This window comes from Marmota flaviventris, chromosome 7 (assembly GCF_047511675.1).
Source record: "Marmota flaviventris isolate mMarFla1 chromosome 7, mMarFla1.hap1, whole genome shotgun sequence".
In the NCBI taxonomy this organism is placed as follows: Eukaryota; Metazoa; Chordata; class Mammalia; order Rodentia; family Sciuridae; genus Marmota; species Marmota flaviventris.
Window position 1 is genome coordinate 137,285,203 of NC_092504.1, and position 22,551 is coordinate 137,307,753.

General features: G+C 38.6%; 1 protein-coding gene across 3 annotated transcripts in view; it reads left to right on the top strand.

Moving 5' to 3' along the window:
* Positions 1–16,289, top strand: part of Sclt1 (sodium channel and clathrin linker 1) — a 160,504-nt gene extending 144,215 nt beyond the window's left edge. For 2 of the 3 annotated variants that reach the window (XM_071614669.1, XM_071614670.1), the window contains 3 exons: positions 9,166–9,244; positions 11,928–12,023; positions 15,835–16,289. In XM_071614669.1, the coding sequence (XP_071470770.1) occupies positions 9,166–9,244; positions 11,928–12,023; positions 15,835–15,897 (238 nt within the window). In that variant the 3' untranslated portion in view covers positions 15,898–16,289. Of the gene's footprint in view, positions 1–9,165; positions 9,245–11,927; positions 12,024–15,834 lie in introns of those variants that run through there. The other variant, XR_011708035.1, reaches the window with a different exon arrangement.
* Positions 16,290–22,551: the final 6,262 nt, after the last annotated feature.

Consider the following 22,551-nt stretch of genomic DNA (forward strand, 5'->3'; position numbering starts at 1 on the left):
CTAGGAAGTTCCTTTCACTCTCTAAAACATAATTTCTCGGCTGTACATCTGTAATGTTTGGCTGCCATAACTGCTTTTTTTAAGGCTTTTTTTTTTTTTTAAATTAACAGGATGAGAGGCAGCTGCAGGTACTGGCAGATTACAAAATGCATAATTACTAAAAGTAACTGAAGCATATTATACTATAATTCAGCAGGAAAAAAAAAAACATCTGGCACATGCTATGTTAATTTGTCATAAGAGAGTTTTGAAGGAAGTGCTTGCTGCAGCTGGCAGATCTGTCATCCCCCTGAAGTGAATAGTGCACCTTTTGTTTTAAATTCTCTCATATACTATAGGATAATGCATTGTGTGAGTTGATCTTTAGCCATCACTACAGGATTGCATGTATTGAAGGAGTTTTCCTTTATGTTATAGCAACCAAAATCTACATGGCTCACCTTTATTGAAAACTGTGCTTTAATTATAACAGGATGATCTGAACTATTATAGTAATTAATTATAATGCCTCAGACATTGGCCCAAATGGAATCTTCTCCTCTCATGCGTTAAGGAGCATCTCTGACTTGTTTTACTTAAACTATTCACAGTGTTTCCAGAGACTGCCACATTGTAGGGAAGGCCTTGCTCTTACCCTCCTAACTATGCCATAAAACATTCTAATGCCAACCTTTTTGAAGGAATGTATATTTATAGCTCTCTACTGGGCATCTCTGTACATTAAACTCAATATGTTCAACCCAGCCCAAGTTTGACCTTCATCTCTTATTTCCCACTTCCATGGTAGTATCTACCCATTGCTCAAGCAGAATTCTGAGTGTCATCCTGAGCTCCTTCTCTCACATCTCTAAATCCCATGCTACTAATTCCACCTCCTAAATATCTCTGAATCTGTCCATTTCTCTCCAATTACTATAGTTCGAGCTATCAACAATACTTACCTGAATTACTGCTAAAATTTCATGATTTGACTACTGTCTTACATCCTGTTTTTCCTGCTGCAATCAGCAAGATGTTCAGATGTTCAAATCTAATCACGTCAGTTCTTCTTAAAGCAAGTCACTGCCTCTCTGCTGTATTTAGGATAAATCTTATTTCCTATCCTGACATACAAAATCCTTTGTGATCCCTCATTTCCAGCTCTTCCTCTGCCCCTCCCCCGTAACACTGTGTCCCAGTCACACTGAATTTCTTTCCGTCTCTTACATTTATCATTCTTTCGTATTTCCTGGGCTTCACACATGGATCCAATTGTCTGCAGCACTGTTCTTTTCCTTCCCTGCCTTTGTCCACCTAACATCTATTTATCTTCCATACCTAGTGTAAACACCTCCTTCCCCTGACGGACAGCTCTAATCCCCTAATCCTGCGTGTGTGTCCCATGTGTGCACCATGGACTCTAATGTTCACTGCCTGTGTTTCAGGCCTGGTAATCGTCCAGTGTTCCTGGTAGATCTTGTTCCCCCTCATCTCAGGATGTGGCATGTGACAGGCACTTGTTTCAGTGTGTTCCATAAGGAACTTTGTAGTTCTCCCAGTCTAAGAGAAGCACTTAAACTGGTGGTGTTGTGTTACTTTGTAACCTTGAGTTTATTCTTCAAATAGCTTTTTAAAAATAAGCTTCTTAGGAATAATCTGTACCCAAAAAGCTTTAGAATGCATTGGTTTTTCTAGCAGTGGTCTCCCAAATTTATTACACCATTTGATGGCTATTCTGAAAATTATAGTCGCTGAATTAGCTCATTCATTCTGCCATGGGAACATGTAGTTAACAAAAACTTTGGAAAAGCATGACATGGGAAATTGGAAATGTTGAAGGAACAAGTCAGCTGATTCTGTAGAATAAACAAAAATTTTCCCAGGTTGAAAACCCCCTTATATTTGCCAGACATTACGAGACAGGGTCTTATGAATTGCTGGAGCTTTGCTAAGTTGCTGAGGCCAGCTTTGAACTCACGATCCTCCTACCTCAGCCTCCTGAGCTTCTGGGATTATAGGCGCGCGCCACCATGCCTGACTCAGAGCTTTCATTCTAGTAGGGAGAGGTAAAGAGTAAGAAGATAAATCAATGAGTAAAAAAAAATAATTTTATGTTTTAGGTACTGTGAGGAAAGTAAATGGGTGATCTAGAGGAACTGGGAAAGACTGGGAGAGACTAAAATCTAGACGATTTTAGAAAAAGTAGTCTGAAAAAGTACCATTTAAAGTAAGACCTGAAAGATGAGAAGAAATCAAATAGACAAAAAAAAAAAAAGTCAAGAAAGTATCTGTGCAGGTGGAAGAAGGGTTGGTACAAAGGCCCAGTGTTAAGGCACAGCAGACCTGTGTGGAGAGGACGGTGAGTGGAGAAGGAGTCTGTAAAGGGGGAGAGCTAAGAAGCAGAGGTCAGAGCATGAGTAGGCTATTTTTAGTAAGATATTTCTATTTACTTTGAATAAAATATTCAGTTAAGACTATTTTAACCCAAAGTGCTATAATGGGGAATCACTGGAGCATTTGAACAGCCTCAGGTTTTTGAAAGACCACTTTTAACCAGTAGGCTAGAGGAGGCAGAAGTGGAGCCAGGAAGAATGTACACAGAGCACCACAGAAGCCCAGGCGGCAGGTGAGAGTGGTGGGGAATCTTGTTTCAATGAAGATGGAGAGAAGTGGGGAGTTTTGAAATATGTTAGAGAGGGTAGGTCAGCACTTGCTGATAAAACAGATATAGCTGATGAGGAAAAAAGAAGAATTAAAGATGGCGCTGGGCTTGTGGCTTGAGCAGCTGGGTGAGTGCTGTTTACTAGGATGGAAGGAACTGGTAAAAGAACAGTTCAGTAGTTTCCATTTGGGACAGATACTTACCAGTGTTCCTAGCAGACATGTCAGGTAGGTTGTCAGATATACAAGTGAGATGCTCAGTGGTCAGGTTACAGGTGCAGATTTGTGGGGTTCTCTATAGGCATGTGCTAGATAAGCTGCTATAGGGGGAAAGCACAGAGAGGAGCCTGGGACTGTGTCCTAAAGCACTCTGACATGCCTAAAGATGGCCCGCCTGCTTGAGCCTGTGGTATTGTTTACTAGTGGAGTGAAAAAAGAATGGAAACCTTGCAGAGAATTTCCTTTTCTCCTCATCAGGTCCTTTAAAGCCATACAGAAAGTTGAGATCAGTTTTAAAGGTTACCCTTTTTGTCACTTTTTAGGGTTACATTTGTTGTTGTTCAGAAAATCACTTTGCCTGTTAGGTCTTGATATCACATCAGAGTGGTGCTTCACTGACACCTCTTGTCATTGATTGGACTTAAGATGAAAAGCAGTATGGTTTAGTTGGGAAAACATTGTGATTTAAAGTGTATGAACACCGTTTTTGTTTGTTTGTTTGTTGTTTGTTTTTGTTTTTTTCTTTTAATCACTGCCTGGGCCTTAGGGACATTCAATAACTTGGTCTCAGTTCCTTTACTTATGACATGAGATTAATAATAGTTTGCAGCCTTGAAGTAAAGATTGAGTCCAGGAGAAAAGGGTTACTGTGAGCTGGTATCCACTGAATCATCTGATAACATTAAACAGTGAACTTAGTTTCCGTGTAGCACGCTGACCAGTGCCCACGGCTCTCTCCCTGCTCCATCCTCACCCCTACCTATCCTCTACCTAGGTCAGGGCACCCACCTCCTCTCTCCTCCCCTGCACTCCAAGCCCCTGCCTCATCCTCTACCTATTCAGAGAACTCACACCCCTCCCGCCTCCCCTGCACCCCAGCTCCTGCCACACCCCCTCCCTCATCCATTGCACCGTAGTGTTCTAGTCTTCCTCTCATTCAACAAGCATCAGTGGGTTTGTTTCTAAACCAGGTTATGCTAGTTGTACTTATTTTGGAAACACATAATTTAAACTTTAAATGAACCAGTGATATATATGAATATAAAATGAAAAAAATGATCAAATAAGTAGAAAATTTTGAAGGATTTGCAATTGAATTAGGTATAGGCAAGCCAACTCCAACAGAATAAAAGGAAGGCTATAAAAATCTAGAAGACTTTTGCACTGAGGTGATTTTCCAAGTGCTTTTTAAATTCTTGTACCACATTAAAGAAACCAAAAGTGGAAATAATTGTAGAATGTAAGTAATGGATGTAGTTTGTATAAGAAAGACATGGAACAAAGAAACAGTGTATCTATACCTTAAAAAAAAATACTAAATCCAGGGGAAAGTCTTGGACATTATCCTTCTTTAGGCCTCAGAATTCTTCGAAAATCTGACTAAATCTGTGGACCTCTTCCCAGAAAAGGTAAGTAAGCACACGAAATCTTGCATGATTTCAGGGTATTTGTGAATGTACCTGACGCCCATCCACAGGTCTCAGATTAGGACTCTGGCCTTCTGCCTACCGCACCTGCGTGGAGCATTGCCACAGTGAAACTGAAGAAGTAAACTGCAAACAGGACAGTGGGGTCCTCTCTGGAGTGCATTCTGCAATCCTGACAACCCACAAATGGCCTGATGGGATCATTTATCAATGTCGATTTTAGTGTTTTAGAAAGCATTTATTGTTTTAATAAATGTGAGTGCATAATAGTTTTCAAATTATTTACTCAACCCCAACATTTACTTACCCAGAAATTATGTTTTGCAACTATTTTTCTAAATTATATTCTATAGACCTGATTAGGATTTTGTATCACATAAACATGAATCATTATAAGTGAACTAAAAATGTTTGGGACACTAATGAGCTAGACAATTTCTAGTGATTACCATAAGGGACTCCTCATTCTTCCCAGTGTGCTTTTAAATTAGTAGAAGTTTTTTCTATGCCAGAAAATGTAGAGAAATTGGGCACAGTTTCATTTACATTCATATTAAATTCTTTAAGTACCATAATGTCACGTAGAAATTGGAAATGTCATCTATCTCTGTTCCTTCTGGCAAGCTACACGTAAATCATCCCTGATAGGTAAGACTGTTTCTGTTTTCAAAGATTTCCACGGAAGAGGTTATATAAAGCTTTACTTGCCAAGTATTTCAACTATAATGCCACTATGAAAATTTCTGGAAAGTTGTATTTAATGTTTATCCTCCATCACATATGATACAAAGAACTCTCAATTATGTTCTCTAGTGAAGAGGAAACTTCCATACAGAGTTGATTCACCCTCTGGGGTTTTCCTTTATCCTTTCAATGAAATCTCCTGACAGAAATGAGGGAGTCACTAGTACCTACAGACAGGCTCCAGGAAAGTCCTGGGACAGAGTTAGGGAAGTTGCTTATCTCTTCATCTTTTTTTATATATATTTTTTATTAGTTGTTGATGGACATTTATTTTATTTATTTATATGCAGTGCTGAGAATCGAACCCAGTGCCTCACACATGCTAAGCAAGTGCTCTACCAGAGCCCCAGTCCTAGCCCCTCTCTTCATCTTTTAATACCTTCTAAGATTTCAGTCAGAAGACAGCCCTAAGACTGATGGAAATGGTTAAATACTTCAAGTTCTTTGTAGAAAGAAGTAGAATATAAATAAATAAAAATAATCTTATCTAAAATATTTTTCTGGTAGCTCCTCAGTAAATGTTTGTTGAGCAATAAAGAATAAAATTTCTTTCTTTTTTTTTTTTTTTTTTTTTTGGTACCGCAGATTGAACTCAGGGACACTCAACCACTGAGCCACATCCCCAACCCTGCTTAGCATATATTTTTTCACTTGAAATTGAAAATCCCAAGTGTGTTTGCTTTTTATTGTCAAAACAAAAATGCCTGACAGTAATCACCGAGAGGAGGAAATTTATTTTGGGCTCACTCTTTCAGCAGTCTCAGTCCATAGTCATCCCAACTCCTGCTCTAGGGCCAAGATGAGGCAGAACATCGTCATTGTGGCAGAAGGGCCTAGAGAAGGAAATCTTCTCCACTCATGGCAGCTGGAAAGCAGAGAAAGTGAGGAGCCAGGGACACAGTGGCCTGCCCCCACTACCTGCCTCCTCTAACCATGCCCCTTGCCTAATCTATTCAAATTATTAATCCATGTATGGATTAATTCAGTGATTAAGTTATATAATCTAGTAATTTCATCTCCGAACATTCCCAAACTAACACATGAGCTTTTCAGGGAACATTTTATATCCAAGCCATTGCATTAAATCTAAAAATTGAGTTCTAAGAATTTGCATTGTTATGTGAGCACTGAATAGCAATGGAAAGTAGATGTGAAAGACTTTTCAAAGAGAGAATCTTCTTCAGGGCAAATGATATGTTGCATTTAAGACAAAATTAGAAATACAAGTTGACTTTTAAAATTTTTAATGTAGACATTGGGGCAAAGATGACAATATAAAAATTAAGTAGCATGATGAGAAATAGGTTTGCAAGACAAAATGAAAAGTTGACTATTAGACACAGTAAGTTTGAATATGACTAGAATTTAGGGAAGAAGTTAGAAGTAAGGATCTAACTTACTCGGTTTCCAAGTAAGTATATAAATAATTATATTCCTAGAATCACACACACACACACACACACACACACACACACTCACACACACTTACTTACCCATTTAGCAAACCCTTAGTCCTTGCCTGCCATGTTGCCATTCAGGCAGTGGTTGAAAGCACAGGCTTTGCAGGGTAGGGTCTATAGCTCATGGGTAAAGCACAGGCTTAATGTGCTAGGCCCAGTTTCAATTTCCAGCACAAAAAAAAAAAAAAAAAAAAAAAACTATTCAAAGCACAGACTTTAGATTCAAAGTATCAAGTTTTTGAATCCTCACAACTAACAAGCTTTATGACCTTTGCTTGTTTCTTAACTTTTAAATTTCTCTGTTAATTCATTTTCTCATATGTAAAAATGGGATCTCACTAAAATTCAATCTTTGAATGTACCGGAAGCAGTACCCGGCAGATGGGAAGCTCTGTGAATGTGTTGGATGTTACCATCCCCATCACCAAGCTCTGCTGCTAAATACTAAATTATAAACATATGAAGATGAATAATAAGGTGGTTCACCATCCAGTGGTAGCAGCTTATTATTCAAAGAGATGAATATTTATAAAGGCAAAAAGTCAAGTGTATATTTATTTAATGATTTTGATCTTTTTGATTATAAGATTTGTGGGAATTTATTGCTATGGATCGTTGAGACAGTTGTCTTGAGTAATAAGTAAATAGCTTAAGCATCAGATTTTGCAGGAGACATTTTCCGGTTTTCTGTGAACTGCACGTTGGTTGACGCTCTACAGGGGCCATACTTTTCACTCTGATCTCAGCTGTGCTGACAGGTGGTTTTCCATCGGGACTAATGCGTTTAGTTTTTGCCTTTAGTTACAGTTGGCATGGATGACTGCCACTTTAGTCATTTTGGTTTTTCTGTTTTATTTTTTTCTTTCATTAGGAGGCAGTAATTTTTAACACAATAGCCAGGCACGGTGGTGCACATCTATAATCCCAGCAGCTCGGGAGACGGAGGCAGGAGGATCACAAGTTCAAAGCCAGCCTCAGCAACAGTGAGGTGCTAAGCAAGTCAGTGAGACCCTGTCTCTAAATAAAATACAAAATAAGGATGGGGATGTGCTCAGTGGTCTAATGCCCCTGAGTTCAATCCCGGGAAACTCCCCCCCAAAAATAAATAAATAAATAAATAAATAAAGCACAACAATTTATTCTGTCTTGTCATCACCACAAAATAAAGCTAAAATAAAATTTGAGTTTGCTGGCATGGAGGCAGTGATAGGCGCTCACTCCTCAGTCAGTGCCACTGAGTTGGAATAAGTAGTCACCTTTTTAATACATTGGTTCTGTAACGGCGACACGCATGTTTACCGCCACCTGCTTGCACCAGCCGCAAGGGGTGTTCAGCAACTTACTATAATTGGTTAGTAAGCAACATAACCTTTCTCTCGAGCCTACATATTTATCATAAATAGCTTTCTAATTTTAACTTTTCACTCAAATGTCGGACACTTAAGAGACTGAAGTTTTAAGCTGCTTGTGTGGCTTATTTGAAAAAATCAAAGCTCAAGTTATTTTGGAATTGTTAAATTTTTTGATGATTTAAGAAGTACAAATGAGGTCAAAGGACAGAAGCCAATTCTGAATTAACCATTTTTAATACTAAGAAGTTGATTTGATCTTGGTTCTGATTACTTTTTTAAAAAATGTTTTTTTAGTTGTTGTTGGACCTTTATTTTATTTATTTATATTTGGTGCTGAGAATCAAACCCAGTGCCTCACACATGACAGGCAAGTGTGCTACTGCTGAGCCACAGCCCTGTTCTGACTACTTTTTAAGAATACATTGTATCTACTCTTCACCTGGGACTCTTGAAATGATCTTTAACCAAAAGCAATATAATTCTTATACTTTAAACAAACAAACAAAAAAGATGGCCACAGCAGTTCTGTGCACAGATGATTTCAGCTAATGAAGCATAAAGGATATGAATGAATAAAATACAGTCTATACACCACCAAGACCAGTCTTGAATATACTATACCAAAGTGACATTGGAGAAGTTCATGTTACTTTAAATTTCTAGAGTTGAACTCCCCTGTCAAGCACTGAATGTGCAATCTCAAACATGCTTACTGGGCCTGGGAGTGTGGATCAGTGTTAGAGTGCTTGCCTGGTATTTTTGAGGCCCTGGGCTCAATCCCCAGGCCCTCCCTCCGCCAACATAAAAAATGCACACCATAGCTAAGAAACACAATTACTCATGAAATTTTCTAATAACAAATATCATATCTGTTTAAATGAGTATGCTTTTATTTATCTTAAGGTCTTATAAGTATTTTAATGCTTAATGCCTTTAAAATAATTTTTGTTTTGCTCTTTATTATGCTAAAATATATATATAACAAAATTGTCCATGTGATAAGTTGTGTTTTTAATTATAAAACTTTTAATTATGACAAAATATGTATCACTAAAACCTTGCCATCTTAACTATTTTAAGTGTACAATTTAGTAGTATTAAGTATATTACATTGTCATGCATTTAATCTCTAGAATATATAATAAAGAAATTAAAAATTTCAGATGTGGTCTATTAGTGACTTTATTTTGCACATCAAGATGATATTTTTGTTCGAAACATGAATATATGTCTCACTGATAAAGATTCAATTTTAGATTTGGAAAAATTACTTAATGGGTTTCTCTCTCTCTCTCTCTCTCTCTCTCTCTCTCTCTCTGATAGGAGTGAGCTGAGTCGACAGAAACTTCATACCCAAGAGCTGCTTTCTCAGCTAGAAATGGCAAATGAAAAGGTAGCTGAGGTAAGATAATGACTCCCTTGGGAAGTACTTTCTACTGCAGCTTGATACATGTGTTAAAGAATTTTATCTACACCAAATCCAAATTAATTCTCTACCTGGAAATAGCCACATAGAAATCATCCATAATCTTAAAAGTCCACCCATAATGTAATGTGGATAAAAGCTTTGAAAGTCTGTGATTCATCACCTGTAGATGATAAAAGGTAGAAGTCTCATTTCATAGTGTCATTTGTTCATTGTTTCAGAGGATTATTGGGATTCTCATTATTCCTATGCATTTCTAAGATTATTTTATTTAATCCATTTCCCTCATTTTGTTTTAATCCATCACAAAAGACCCACAGAAAATATTTTTGTTTACTGGAGTGTGTTAATATACATTTAGATTGATATCTTAAAACTAAATATAACAAAAGTTCATTATTTTTTCCTTGAGGCTTTAAAAACTTAAACAATTTCTGTATGATAACTGAAACTTTCCAGAGCTCTGGTTCTTCACTGGATGTTCAAATTTTGAGTGTGTTTGTTAGAATTTCATTAATGGTTGATGTGGTTCACCTCTGTAGTTTACTATAGGAGCCACAGTGACATCATGGCTCTTAAGCATCATGGCAATATAAGCTGCTATCGGCAACTTAGAAAACTAGGAAGAGTTATTAAATGTCCTTAATTTAATTCCTGCTTCCAGAAATCTGTTTAATGAAGTAAGGAAAAAATGAAGATTTTCAACATAGTGATGTTGATAATATTCAAAGATCAAAAGAAACCAAAAGTATCCATTGGGGGGGGGGGAACAGTTGTTTTTATTGTGATTTACAGTCTGAACTGTTTCTTAGCCATTATGACAGCAGCAAAGATGAATGTACATGATATATAGTCTAATTAGAAATATGAAAATTATTATTATAAATGATGTGATTTTATTCCTCAAGTTTTCTCTAATGTATGGTGTACCTCTTAAAATTTTAGAGTACCTATTTTGCCGCAGTCTGGCTGGGCACAACATCTTGGTAAATTGGTACAACCAAGTTCTCCATAAAATTTAATTTTGCTTTTGGGCATAATGAGAAATAAAGTAAGTTTATTTGAGCAGGATAATCCATTATTTCAGTGTTTTCTATTACTAGGCATGGCATTCACTCTGATCATTTGTATGCTAGGACTTGTTAGGCATTTTCTAACCACTCCTGATTGGGCTTATATTTTTCTCTCAATTTAGATAAATGCCAGAAAAACTGTCTAGCATTTCTAGTTGCACAAAAAACAATTTTTTAGATGTACTGTGACCAGGCAGGTAAGTATGAAGAGAGCAAACACATTTTTTAAAATATTGTTTTAGTTGTAGATGGGCACAAAATATCTTTATTTTTAGGTGGTGCTGAGGATTGAGCCCAGTGCCTTACACACGCCAGGCAAGCGCTCTACCGCTGTGCTACAGCCCCTGCCCTGAGAGCAAACATATTTTTAATTATAGGTTAGTTGAACTTGTCTGCATGACATTAAAATCAGTGACAGCTTGGTATTGATGCTGTCTTTGTAGTTCTGCCATAGCAAAGTATTACAAACTGGGAGTGTAAACAACAGAAAGTTATTTTCTCACAGGTCTGGAGGCCAGGAGTCCAGAATGGCAGTGTCGGCATGTCGCCCGTCTGAGGGCTCTGAAGGAGGATCTGGACATGCCTCTCCCCCAGCTCCTGTAGCATCAGGCATTACTTGGCTTGGGGGCCGTGTTCTCTGTGTCTTGCCATGGTTTTCCCTTTGTGCATGCATGTCTGCCTTTGTGTCATTTCCCATTATAATGTGACATCAGTTATATGGATTATGGCCTGTCATAATGATCAGATCTTAATCATCTGCAAAGACTCTTTCCAAATAAGGTCACATTCACAGGGACTGGGGGTTCAGGCTTCAGCATGTTGACTCTAGGAGCCCCTGCAGAATCCAGGTGTTCTAGGGATGCACCCCTGCTCCATGGCTGTGGTGCTAAGGCCCAAGGGTCCTTAGGTCACAGGCTCTCCAGGTGGTTCTGAAGCAGTGATCTAGCATCTCAAGTTAACCAATCAAAAACTGAAAGTCTTGCTCTTAACTTCTAATTCACTTTGCTTTTGAATTTCTTAATTTGCTTTTTCTGGTGGTATAGAAGGGGAGAAAACAATTTATAAAGAATGTAAAACCAGCTTTATACTTTGAAGCACATATCTTGGAAAATGTAAATTTGGAGATAATACTATCTGTTATTTTTAAGTGGGAATATGATGTCCAGATTGTCACAGTCTGGCTGGGCACAAATAACCGAGCCGCCAAGAAGCACTTGTGGGTTCAAACAGCAACTCTTTATTCCAAAACTCTCACCGGCACTCTCCACACACGCTCCCCGGGAATACCCTCACCCTCCACTCTCTCGGAACCCCTTGAGAACTCAACCAGAACTCCAAAGTAGCGGCCCAGGCAGCAGGAGCCGCCCTATTGCCAGACAGCAAAGGTCTATATACAACTGAATACACAGCTTAACTTAACCATCATCATCTCAATGGCTCGCTGGCATCACCTCTCAACCACTCCCTCTGGCAAAATGCCAGGAGCCACCCCGACTTGGCTGTGGCTCTCAACACAGATTTTTCTCCACAGAACATTTCCATGTCACATATGGCTTTCTAATTTGTTTTATATTTTCTCTTAATAGAATGAAAAGCTAATTCTAGAGCATCAAGAAAAAGCCAACAGACTTCAAAGGCGTCTGACTCAGGCAGAAGAGAGAGCGGCTTCAGCTTCCCAGCAGGTAGGGAGCATGCTCATTATCCCCAAATAGTAAACAGTTTGAGTAGATCACTATTAAGACATAGTGGACATGCTCAGACCTCCCTAGAGCTAGTAGTTTTATTTTCACTTGATTAATGTATTTAAAATTAGTCCCTTTAATACTCGTGATTGAAAAGTGAACTTTAAAAACAAAAATAAATCTTAATATCATCCAGTTGTCATCTGTATCTCGAATTACACTATCCAATGAGAGCTGCTGGCCATAGGCAACTGTTTAAATTTAAATCAATTAAAATTAAGAATTGAGGTTCTCAGTCACAGTCGCCAGATTTCAAGAGCTCAGTAGCCTGGATCACTATGGGAAGCCGTAGTGGACGGTATGAATACAGAACATTCCTGCCACCACAAAAGGGCCTGCTAGTCAGCGCTGCACTAGACTCACAGTCTGTCTAAACCTAGGCAGATGCTCGCCCCCAGATAGATAAGATTGCTCCAAATATTTCATATTGCACTGGCTTTAAGTGGAAAAATTATTTCACTTACAAGTGAACTGTATTTAATGCACATTTATGGATAACCAAATAAATCTAAAATACAATATGAAAATTGTCAAATGGGAAATAGAATAGGAACATGAATCAAATAATTTCTCATAATACATCTTATAACATCATATAAATGAAATGGGCCAGAGGTCAGAGGTCGGGGAGGTAGCTCAGTGGTAGAGCACCTTCGTCATGTGCACCTGACCCTGGGTTTCACCCCGCACTAAATAAATAAATACATAAAATGGGCCATTTGTAGGAGCAATATTCCCTCCTATTTGGAATGAAGTGAGACCTGTTCAGTGGTAACGAAGAGACTAGAAGCAGTTGATGGACAGGTGGATGGAGCAATAGGCAACAAAAAAGAATGCAGCTTCCATAGTATTAATTATATTTAAGTATGAATATACTGTTTCTATCAAAATAAGTATTTTTCTTACATAGGAAGACTGTGGCCTAGTGCCATTAAGAAGCCATGTGACTGGGCAATTTCAGCTTCCTAATCAGTTTCCTGTTTGATATGGGATAGTAACACCTCCGTCATACAGTTATTGAAAGATGAAATAGAGCTTAATAATTAGACAGCTATATGTTAAATTAATTTCTGTATCATTAATACTTAAAGCTTATGTTCCTTTTTTAAATGGGGCTTTGCTATGTTACACAGTCTGGCCTCCAATTCCTGGGCTCAAGTGATCCTCCTACTCAGCCTCCCAGGTAGCTGGGCCTCTACGTGTACAACACCATTCCTGGCTAACACATTTACCTTTTAAAGAAATATGGTAAAGAAAATGCCTACTTAAAACCAACCACCCTGCATTGAACAGTGAAAAGGGTATAATTATAGAATCTTAATTATATAATCCATGTGATATCTCATGAAGTTTCCCTCCTGATAGAATTAAACCTAAACAGTCCAAAACTTGTTCCTGCTGACATTTAAACTCACTAGTAGCAAAGTTTCCACCATTCTTTTTGAGAGCTCTTTTATGTTTTGACAATTACCGCTTCACATTTTTTTGGTAACAAACTTAAAGTTTTTCTCCTTCCATTCTGTTTTATTGGAAGGTAAGAAGTAACCACTTAGCATTCTCCCCATACACAAAAAGAATTTCTGCTCTAGAGTTGATTTTATTTTTATTTTAAATGAGACCAAATGATAAATTTTCTCTTATAGGACATATGTTCATTTTTTCATCTTTATCTTTGCCTTCTCTGACTGCTTTCCAATTTTCCCATTTTTTTTCTAATTTTTTTTCTTCTAAAAACTGGACATTGCTCTTAGAAAGAATGTCCCACATTGGCAAGAAACTAACTGAAACAAAGGAGTTAAGGGCTGCGGGTTCCTGTGTGGGGTCAGCAGGAGCAGTGTACTGAGCAGCCCTGAGTGCTCTTCTGACCACCTCTGTCTGTGTGTTCTTCGTCCAGTCCTGTGTAGTACTCTAAACTGTTGAATGCCACACTGCATTCTTTTAACAGAACCATTTTTAAAATCAGTGTGGTAAAGCCTTTCTGTGCAGGAACACAAAAGCTAGAAACTACAAAAAAAAAAAAAAAAAAGGTTGAATAAATGTAACCATATAAAATTTCAGATGTCTGCATCTAAGTCAAGTCATACAGCTAGGAGTGTAGCTCAATGGTAGAAAACTTGCCTTCCATGCACAAGGACCTGTTGGGAAAAAAAACTTCATAGAGCGAGTGACAAACTGAGAGAGACATATGCAACACATCCAGCAAAAGGCTAGTTTCCTGAGTACACAGAAAAAGTGCCTAAGTTTAAAAGGAAGAAGTACTGGGGCCGGGGTGGGGCTCAGCGGTAGAGCACTTGCCTGACACGTGTGAGGCACTGGGTTCCGTTCTCAGCACCACATAAAAATAAATAAAATAAGATACAGGTATTGTGTCCAAGTATAACTAAAAAAATAATTTAAAAAGAGAAAGAAATGTTATTGTCCAATAGACAGTGGATAAAAAGTTTTTACAGAGAAGGAAAGACAGATGTCTTTTAATCTTTTAAAACGATGCTCATCCTCACCCACAAGACAAATATAAATTTAAATATTAATCACATATTATTTTCACCTGTCAGATCCTGAAACTTGATAATGCATTGTGCTGGCACTTGTGTGCATTACTGATGTAGGTGTGTACCAACACAGCCTCTTTGGAGACTGGTTAGCAGTATCTCCCCAAAATTTTGAATGTGCATAATCTTTGACCCATTTTTATACCTGGAAAAGTCTTTGCAAGGAAGAAAGCATGTCTCCAATTGTAACAGACTAAAAGCCATGTGCATACCCAACAACAGGAGACAGGTTAAGTCATGGATGTCCACACAGGGAATAGTCTGCAAATGTTGAAAGAATAAAGTAGAGCCAGGGGCCATGATACACCTGTGTAATTCCAGCAGCTTGGGAGGCTAAAACAGGAGTTCAAAGCCAGCCTCAGCCATGGCGAGGCACTAAGCAACTCAGCAAGACCCTGTCTCTAAAAAGAATACAAAAATAAGGCAGGGGCTGTGGCTCAATGGTCAAGTGCCCTGAGTTCAATCCCTAGTAACAAACAAAAAAAAAAAAAGAAGAAGAACGTAGATCTAATATGAAATTATTTCTAATTCAGATCATTTAGAAGAAAAAAGCCATAATGAAAAGTACATTGACTTTATCATTTTTAAATAAAAAGGAATGAAGAAATACATATGTGTATATATACATATTCTCTTTTAGAGTATTTCTAAAAATACACCTAAAAGCTGGAAGGAGTGGTTGTAAGTGGAGTGGTTGTGTCTGTGGAATGAAAGACCTTGATGGGAAGGTCATGTCCCCGGTGCTGTGTATTCTCTTGTATTCATAGATCTTTTCTACAATTCAAATTAGTAGCTAAAAATTATTTTACTATTAGACTTTTCTTACTACATCCTCTCATCTTTTTACTACCAGCTGCGTTGTGTTCACTCACATTCACTGTGTGGTTTAGACATTTTTCTGATTAACTTTGGTTTAGGTGATTTTCATCCATCTGGAACATGTTTGGGAGTTCTGAGTACATCACTCTGAGCCGGGGAATGTCATACTTGACATGCGTTTCTCTCATGTAATACAGACACTGTGAACACACAAGACTAAAACAGAAATGAATAACAAAAAAAAAAAAAATGACCTTTCAAGACCCCTTCCAATGAGATTATTTTCAAGAACTGTAGGTTGTGATCCATTGTGCTTTGTATTAATCTAAGATTTTCCATAGAGAAAGTAACTACTTACTGATTGTTTATTCTAATTGCAGCTCAGTGTGATTACAGTACAGAGAAGAAAAGCAGCCTCCATGATGAATCTGGAAAATATTTAAAAATATTCATAGTTCACTCACAGAACTGTAGTGTTGGGAAAGCTGTTGGACTAGAGATATTTGAAATGATGAATCCTGCAGAGAATGGTTAAGGCTTGTGTCATTTTGCATAAGCATTTTCCATTCTGTCTTAAGGGTTTTGGAAAACAGAACAGTGACAGCGTCCTGAAAGTAAAGAAAATATGATCCTATATTTGAGCTTCAGTGGAGAATAAAGCCAGCCAAGAAGAATTTATGGCCTTCATCAGTGTGTCTATTTTTTAATCCCCCTTTTTCCCTTGGAAGAGCATGATATTTTTTTAAACTATGCTAATTATGAGAAAGAGGTTTTAAGAAAATTTCAGAGCTTAATATTTCAGGTTCCAAAATTTGGGAATTTTATATCTAATTGTTACTTCTAATTCATTTTTAAAGTTCCTAAGAATTAATTTTATTATGAACTCTTCAGTGGAATAAATTATGTACTTTCCAAAATCATGCTTGTCATGTATTTTAATGTATAATCATAGTAATTCATTTTTAACTTACATGGTTTCCAGTATTTACACAATTAGATATTTAAGATTCAAGGTGGGTTTTTTTAAATATTACTGAAAACAGAACTAATCAAATGGAAATCCTTGATTCTAAGAATGCACAGCTTTGGGCTGTTACAGTCCTGTGGATCTTCTTTGATCCATTCTCTGCTTCTGGCCTGAGCTTGATGCACGATGGTTTCTGGTGATGAGGGTGGATAGGTGTGCGTCTGGAGAAGCAGTTAGGAGACGGTTGCAGTTGTCCAGTTAAAGACAAAGAGTTTGAGTTGGGGGTAACATGAAAATATCCATGTGTAGATATTTAGCCGAAGTGGTATGGTGCTTAAAAAAAAAAAAAAAAAATGGGTAATCACAGGAATCTGGCTTGGAGATGAAAATTAAAGCCATGGAAACATCAGAGCTTGCCTCGGACTTTACCTGATGCAGCTAGCCACCTCTTCTCTTCCCACGTCACCCTTCCCCTCCATTTCTTTGTTTTTGTACCAGCAGTTGAACACCAAGACAGGGGGTTTCACTAAGTTGCTTAGGGCCTTGCTAATTGTTGAGGCTGTCTTTGAACTCATGATCCTCCTGCCTCAGCCTCCTGAGCCACAGGGATTACAGGCATGCACCACCATGCCTGGCCTCCCTTCCATTTCTTGTGCTCTAGACTTGATGGCCTTCCTTTACTTCCATCAACATATGGCCCTCCCTCCTAGCATATCTTTCTCCATTTACATAACCTTTGGATCTCTACTCAGACATTCCTTCCTCAGAGGAGCCTTCACTGGCCACCACGTTAGCCTGAGTCTTTTTGTGAGGACACTCCTACTAGTGTGCTGTAGTTTTCCTTCTTAGTATAGATCAAAATCTGCAATTAACTCATTGGACTTCTTTCCTCCCTAGCAGACTGCAAGCTCCCTGGGAGCAGATGATGTCTGCTGTGGGTCATTACAGTATCCTCCCACTCAGCACAGCTCCTGGCATGCAGAGGGTGTCACTAACTGTTCATATACTGAGTGTTCAAGGACAAGACCTTACGGAATGACTGCACGTTAAATGAGCTCAGGGCGACTCCTCTCTGCATTCTGATATTAACAGTTTTCTTTCCATTTGGTGCCCCTCTTCAGTACTTGGATATTCTCCAAGACGGGGAGGAGGGGCTATAACAGTATGCCACTCTGACCTCTGTGAATTTGAACAGACTTAAGGTATACTGAGCATGATGGGGTCTTGTGTTGTTGTTTTGAGAAAAGTTTGTTAGTGCTGGGTGCGTACGGTGGTATACACCTGTAACCTCAGCTACTCGGGAGGCTCAGGCAGGAGGATACCAAGTTCAAGGCCAACCTGGGCAACTAGAGACCCTGTCTCAAAAATTGGAAAAAAAAAAAAAGAAAAAAAAATTTTTTAAAGGATTGGCAGGGTAGCCTTGGGTTTAATGCTTGGTACCACAAAAAAGACAGAAAAAAGAAGTTTGTTAGTTAGTAATTACTGATGTAAAAATGTTGTGATTTTAACATTTCTCATATCAGTAAGTCTTAACTTCATTTATAGAGACAGTATCACTTATCCTGTAAACTGTGTTTTAGGAGACAGAGACTGAGAGTGGGAAAATTACATAAATCTGAAATTGAGGACAGCACAGCTAGTTCATTTTATTTATTCATGTTTCTTTATTGTGTCTCCCTAAGGAAGAAAGGAGATATGATTACTTCTTCTTTCCTTTGTACACAAGTATGCAAATTGGGGCAGCCAGTAATCTTCTGGTTTCTCCTCTGGTGTGAGCACCATAGCTGCCCGAGTGGGGAGAACATTAGCAACAATTCAGCCATGCATTTATTCAGCAGATATTGAATATTTCATAGCCGCACCATCTTGCCAAAGCAATTCTCAAACAAATCAGAGAGAAAAAAACATTTTAAACATTTTACTAGAAATCTGTTCTTTAACCATAATGTGTTTTATCATTTGTTCCAAAATAAGTCTGTAATGAGCTTTTTTGCAAAAATTTTATCAAAAATTATTAAATGTCTTTAGTTTACTGAAAAATGTATGTATCAGTAGGTAGAAATAGAGACACTGACTGCAATACCCTGAGGTTACGTATAAAATCTGCCTTTTACCAGCCCTTAAATTGTATAGCTTTTGCAATGATATTAGTTCTCTTAGATTATATTGAGAAGAAAAATAAATATGTGTATACTCAGATAACAGTCACAGGATGAAAAGGCATCAAAAGTAATTCTTTTTTTTTTACAAAACTAGTGCCTCTAGCCCAAAAATTCACCAAAAAAAATCCCCATGTGCCACACATTCCCTCTGAAACTCCTGATGTGTGCACTGAGGCCACCTCTGTGTCTTCCACTCAGAACTGAAGGTAAGCAAGTGAGGGAAGGCAACTTGGAATCTGCTGGCTCATTTATTTTGAGACGCAGATGAAGTGCAGTACCTTTTGATGGCGTGCACAGCTGTTGAAGTTCACAGAGGGGCAGCTCACCTCCCCCCAGGTGGCCCAGTCCTTTCTCCAGGGCTTTGACCTCTGGAAAGTTCTTCCCTACAGTGGACTGCAGTGTGTCTCCTGCCTTCGTTCCACCTTGTATAACAGGAAAAAGTCTAGACCTTGTTCCACACGCGCAGTTCTCAAGTTTTTAACAACAAATTCTTTTTCCTCTCAGTAAATATTTCTATTTTCTCATAGGACTTGGTTTTGAGTCCCGGTGCTGACCAGTTACCGACCAGCAATTGGATATATAAATTGCAAATCTTCTTCATTCATTCAGTCTATAAGTCCTTACTGAACCCCAGCTTCACACCAGGTGTGCTTAGAATACATCATCTCATGCCCCGAAAAGCAAGGGAGTAAACTGTCAGTCCCTTGTTCTAGATTCTGACAGAGGTCTGCAGGAGAGTGAGGGTAGGGGGTGTCAATTACCAGAAACTCCAGGGGATGAACATGGTCTTGAATTCTGTGCCCTTGCCTTTCCCCACCACAAGAAAATGATGACATTCTTAAGAAAGCATGCTTCCAGAGTCACGGTAGCGATTCATGGAAATGTTCATATGTAATGTTTCTTAGTGTTCAGATGAGCAGAGTGTTACCGTTCTGGGGCCTACACTTCCATTAATGTAGCTTAAAATCATTTAGCTTTTCTTTTCTTTTTTTGGAAGTTGCTATTTGACAGATATTGAGCATATTGTCAACTAAAACCCTAAGTCCTTTTCCAAGGTTTTGTTGCTATGCCAAATCTTTGTCCCAGAAGCAGGATCGGCCATACATCCAAGGTCGTTTTAGCTCCTGGTTCTGTCGGCTAGTTTGTTAGCACTGAGCACAGGGACCATGACTATGTTTTAGTTTTGTTTTACTGCTGTATTTCTTGCACCCCAGACAATTTTTTACTTATAATAAAAGTCATCCACAGATTTGATAAACATGCTACCCATATTTTCATGCAAATCATTGAAAAGATGAGAAAGACCAGTCAGATGAGTACAGTCGACAAACTGCACCAACCACCAGCTCCCTTACAATGAAGAGTCGGCACCCATCAGTGATGGTCTTCAACCTGTTTTCAGTATTATATACTGTTGCTTTGACTGTCCTGAGAACATCAGGAAAGACCCCTTGTCTGCCTCACAAACATGAAATATGCCATCCTTGTCCTCTTTCCCACATCTAGTCCAGTAATGGTGCCCGAGAGGAAAGCGGTTGGTCTTCCCAGTGACTCCATGCAGCAGCCTTGAGATCACCGCCTGCCCCTCTCATGCTTGTTAAAGCCCTGGAGTTCCCTGGAGAAGGCATCATGGAAATTCTCATCCAGTGTCAGCAGAGTCCTTTTTTCACAGAATAAAAAAAGCCACCAGAGCATGATGTGATGTATAAGGAAATCTGTTAGCACTCAGATTTATGAAGATTAAAAATATGAGACTAGCATCTCCTTTCATGTAAACTACTCTAGAGAAAAGAGAATTTGAGAAGCTATAATCACATTTCTACAACTACACTGTGGACTTGATAATGTCTTTTGAGACTCTGTGAAGCGCAAGGCGTTTGCATTTATCATCGCCCATCATCCAACACCCGTGCCAGGTAGGTATTGTCATTTCTGTTCCAAAGATAAAAAGTACCAAGTTATTTGCCCTGGGTCATAGCTGGAAAACAGCACCAGCTGAGTTTCAAGCCACATGTTCTCCTTCTGTGCAGTGTAGAGCCCACGCTTTGGATGCCTCTCACATTTGGTGGCATATTCAGCCGAAGCCTGAGAAATCTCCAAGGGCCCAGGATGTAAACTCCTGGGTCAGGAGACTTCACCTCACACAAACAACTGGGTGCTCTCATAGACCTTAGGTGACTGACCACGCACATTCTGTCCTGTACAGTTCTTGATGAAAAATACAGATGCAAAATAGGATTTGAAAAGTTCTTCCATTTCATCATACACAGACCTTATCAGAATTCTGAGTTGTGAGCCTCTTTGGTTTTGTTTTGCCCTGACTCTGATCTGATCCTAACCCAGAAAGCCCTTTTGGTTGTCCAAGTATATGTATCATAGAAAATGTCCTAGAAAAAGCATCCTCCTACCTAGTAAGATTTGATTGTTTTTCCAAACCTAGAAAATAAACTGGCTGTAACCTACACATGTCAAGTAACTAATGGAAAATGTACATCTAAGCAAAGGAAGTTATCATTGGTCAGCTACCTCCTTTTCAAGGTCTCCAACTTGAGTGATGAGTTTCATCAATTTTATTCTACCTAAGAAAGTTGCATTGTGTTTGGTAATTGTAAAGTGGTTGACATTGTATTACATGATTTCTTTTATCAAAATAAGCATGGCATTTTAAAGCATGGTGTTTGAAAGATATAGTTGAGGCAAAGATAACATCATATACATTTGATATTTTAGAAAAGAGAGCGATCAAGTGAACTCCCAACAATTCAGAGAAGCTGGAGCAGAGCCAAAAGTGGTGAGAAAAAGGAGGGTCTTCCTTTGAGGCTGAATCACAGTGGGAGGGAAAAGGAGAGAAAAGATCTGTGGCGTGAAGTTGTTTTCTATCAGTAATAATCCTGAAATTAGAAGTACTAGCCAGACAAGTGTAAGCAACAGCTGATTAACCCATGATTACAAATGCACTGCTTAAAAGTCAGCCTTAGTGGCTGGGGATGTAGCTCAGTTGTAGAGTGCTTGCCTCTCGTGCACAAGGCCCTGGGTTCAATCCTCACCACAACAAAAAAGAAAAAGACCCTCAGCCATATGTAAGATGTTATAACAGGCCACATTGGTTTTACATTAGGAACAACATTACACAGTGTTTTCCTTTTTTAAATCTTTGCTACTTAATTTGGCATTGCTTATTTGGTAAACTAACTGGATTATATGTTATATCACAAAAATTCTGATTTGGAAGTTTTGCACAGGTTCAATTTGAAATGTCAGAACATCAGTCCTATTTCCAGGCTCACTATCAAGAAACTGACTTTAAATAATTCTCTTAACTTTCCAAGCACTGTGGGTCAGGAAAGAGAATTTGATTTGTTGTTTTTTTGTTTTTTTTTTCCTTCATTCCTGATGGCAGTGGTTTTTTTCATCTTTAATCACATGTGCATGTACTTTTCATGTAATGTATGTTACTTAAATGTAAATGTGACTGAATTCCACTCTTCCTAGAAGGCAGGGACTGAAGGAGGTTCTTCCACTCGTAGTCTTTTAGCCAGTAGAGCACATGATGTTCCAGGCCAGGGTTTTTAATTCCACTGTAGAGAACCACTGACTCAAGTTCAAAGTATGTCAGTGGACTCAAAAATACACCGACAGACTCCTGAACTGGAGACCGCAGAGCCTGGCGGGCTCGGTCCTGCTGGCTGGAGCCGTCCCCAGCTCCACCACTTCACTTCTTATTTCACTAATTTCTTTATGCCTCAGTTTCTCCATCTGCAAATTGGAGATAATCACGCCTACTTCTTGTTACAGGGATTAAACAAATTAATACACTTGAAATGCAGAACAGTGCCTACCACTTGATAAGCCTTTGTAATTATCTGCAGAAGTCAGGAGGTCCCCTGAAGCCACATGCAATGACAAAATCAGTTTTTGTTCCAGAAGCTGTCACTGTACAGATAGCATTGGCAAGGTCACAGCTAATT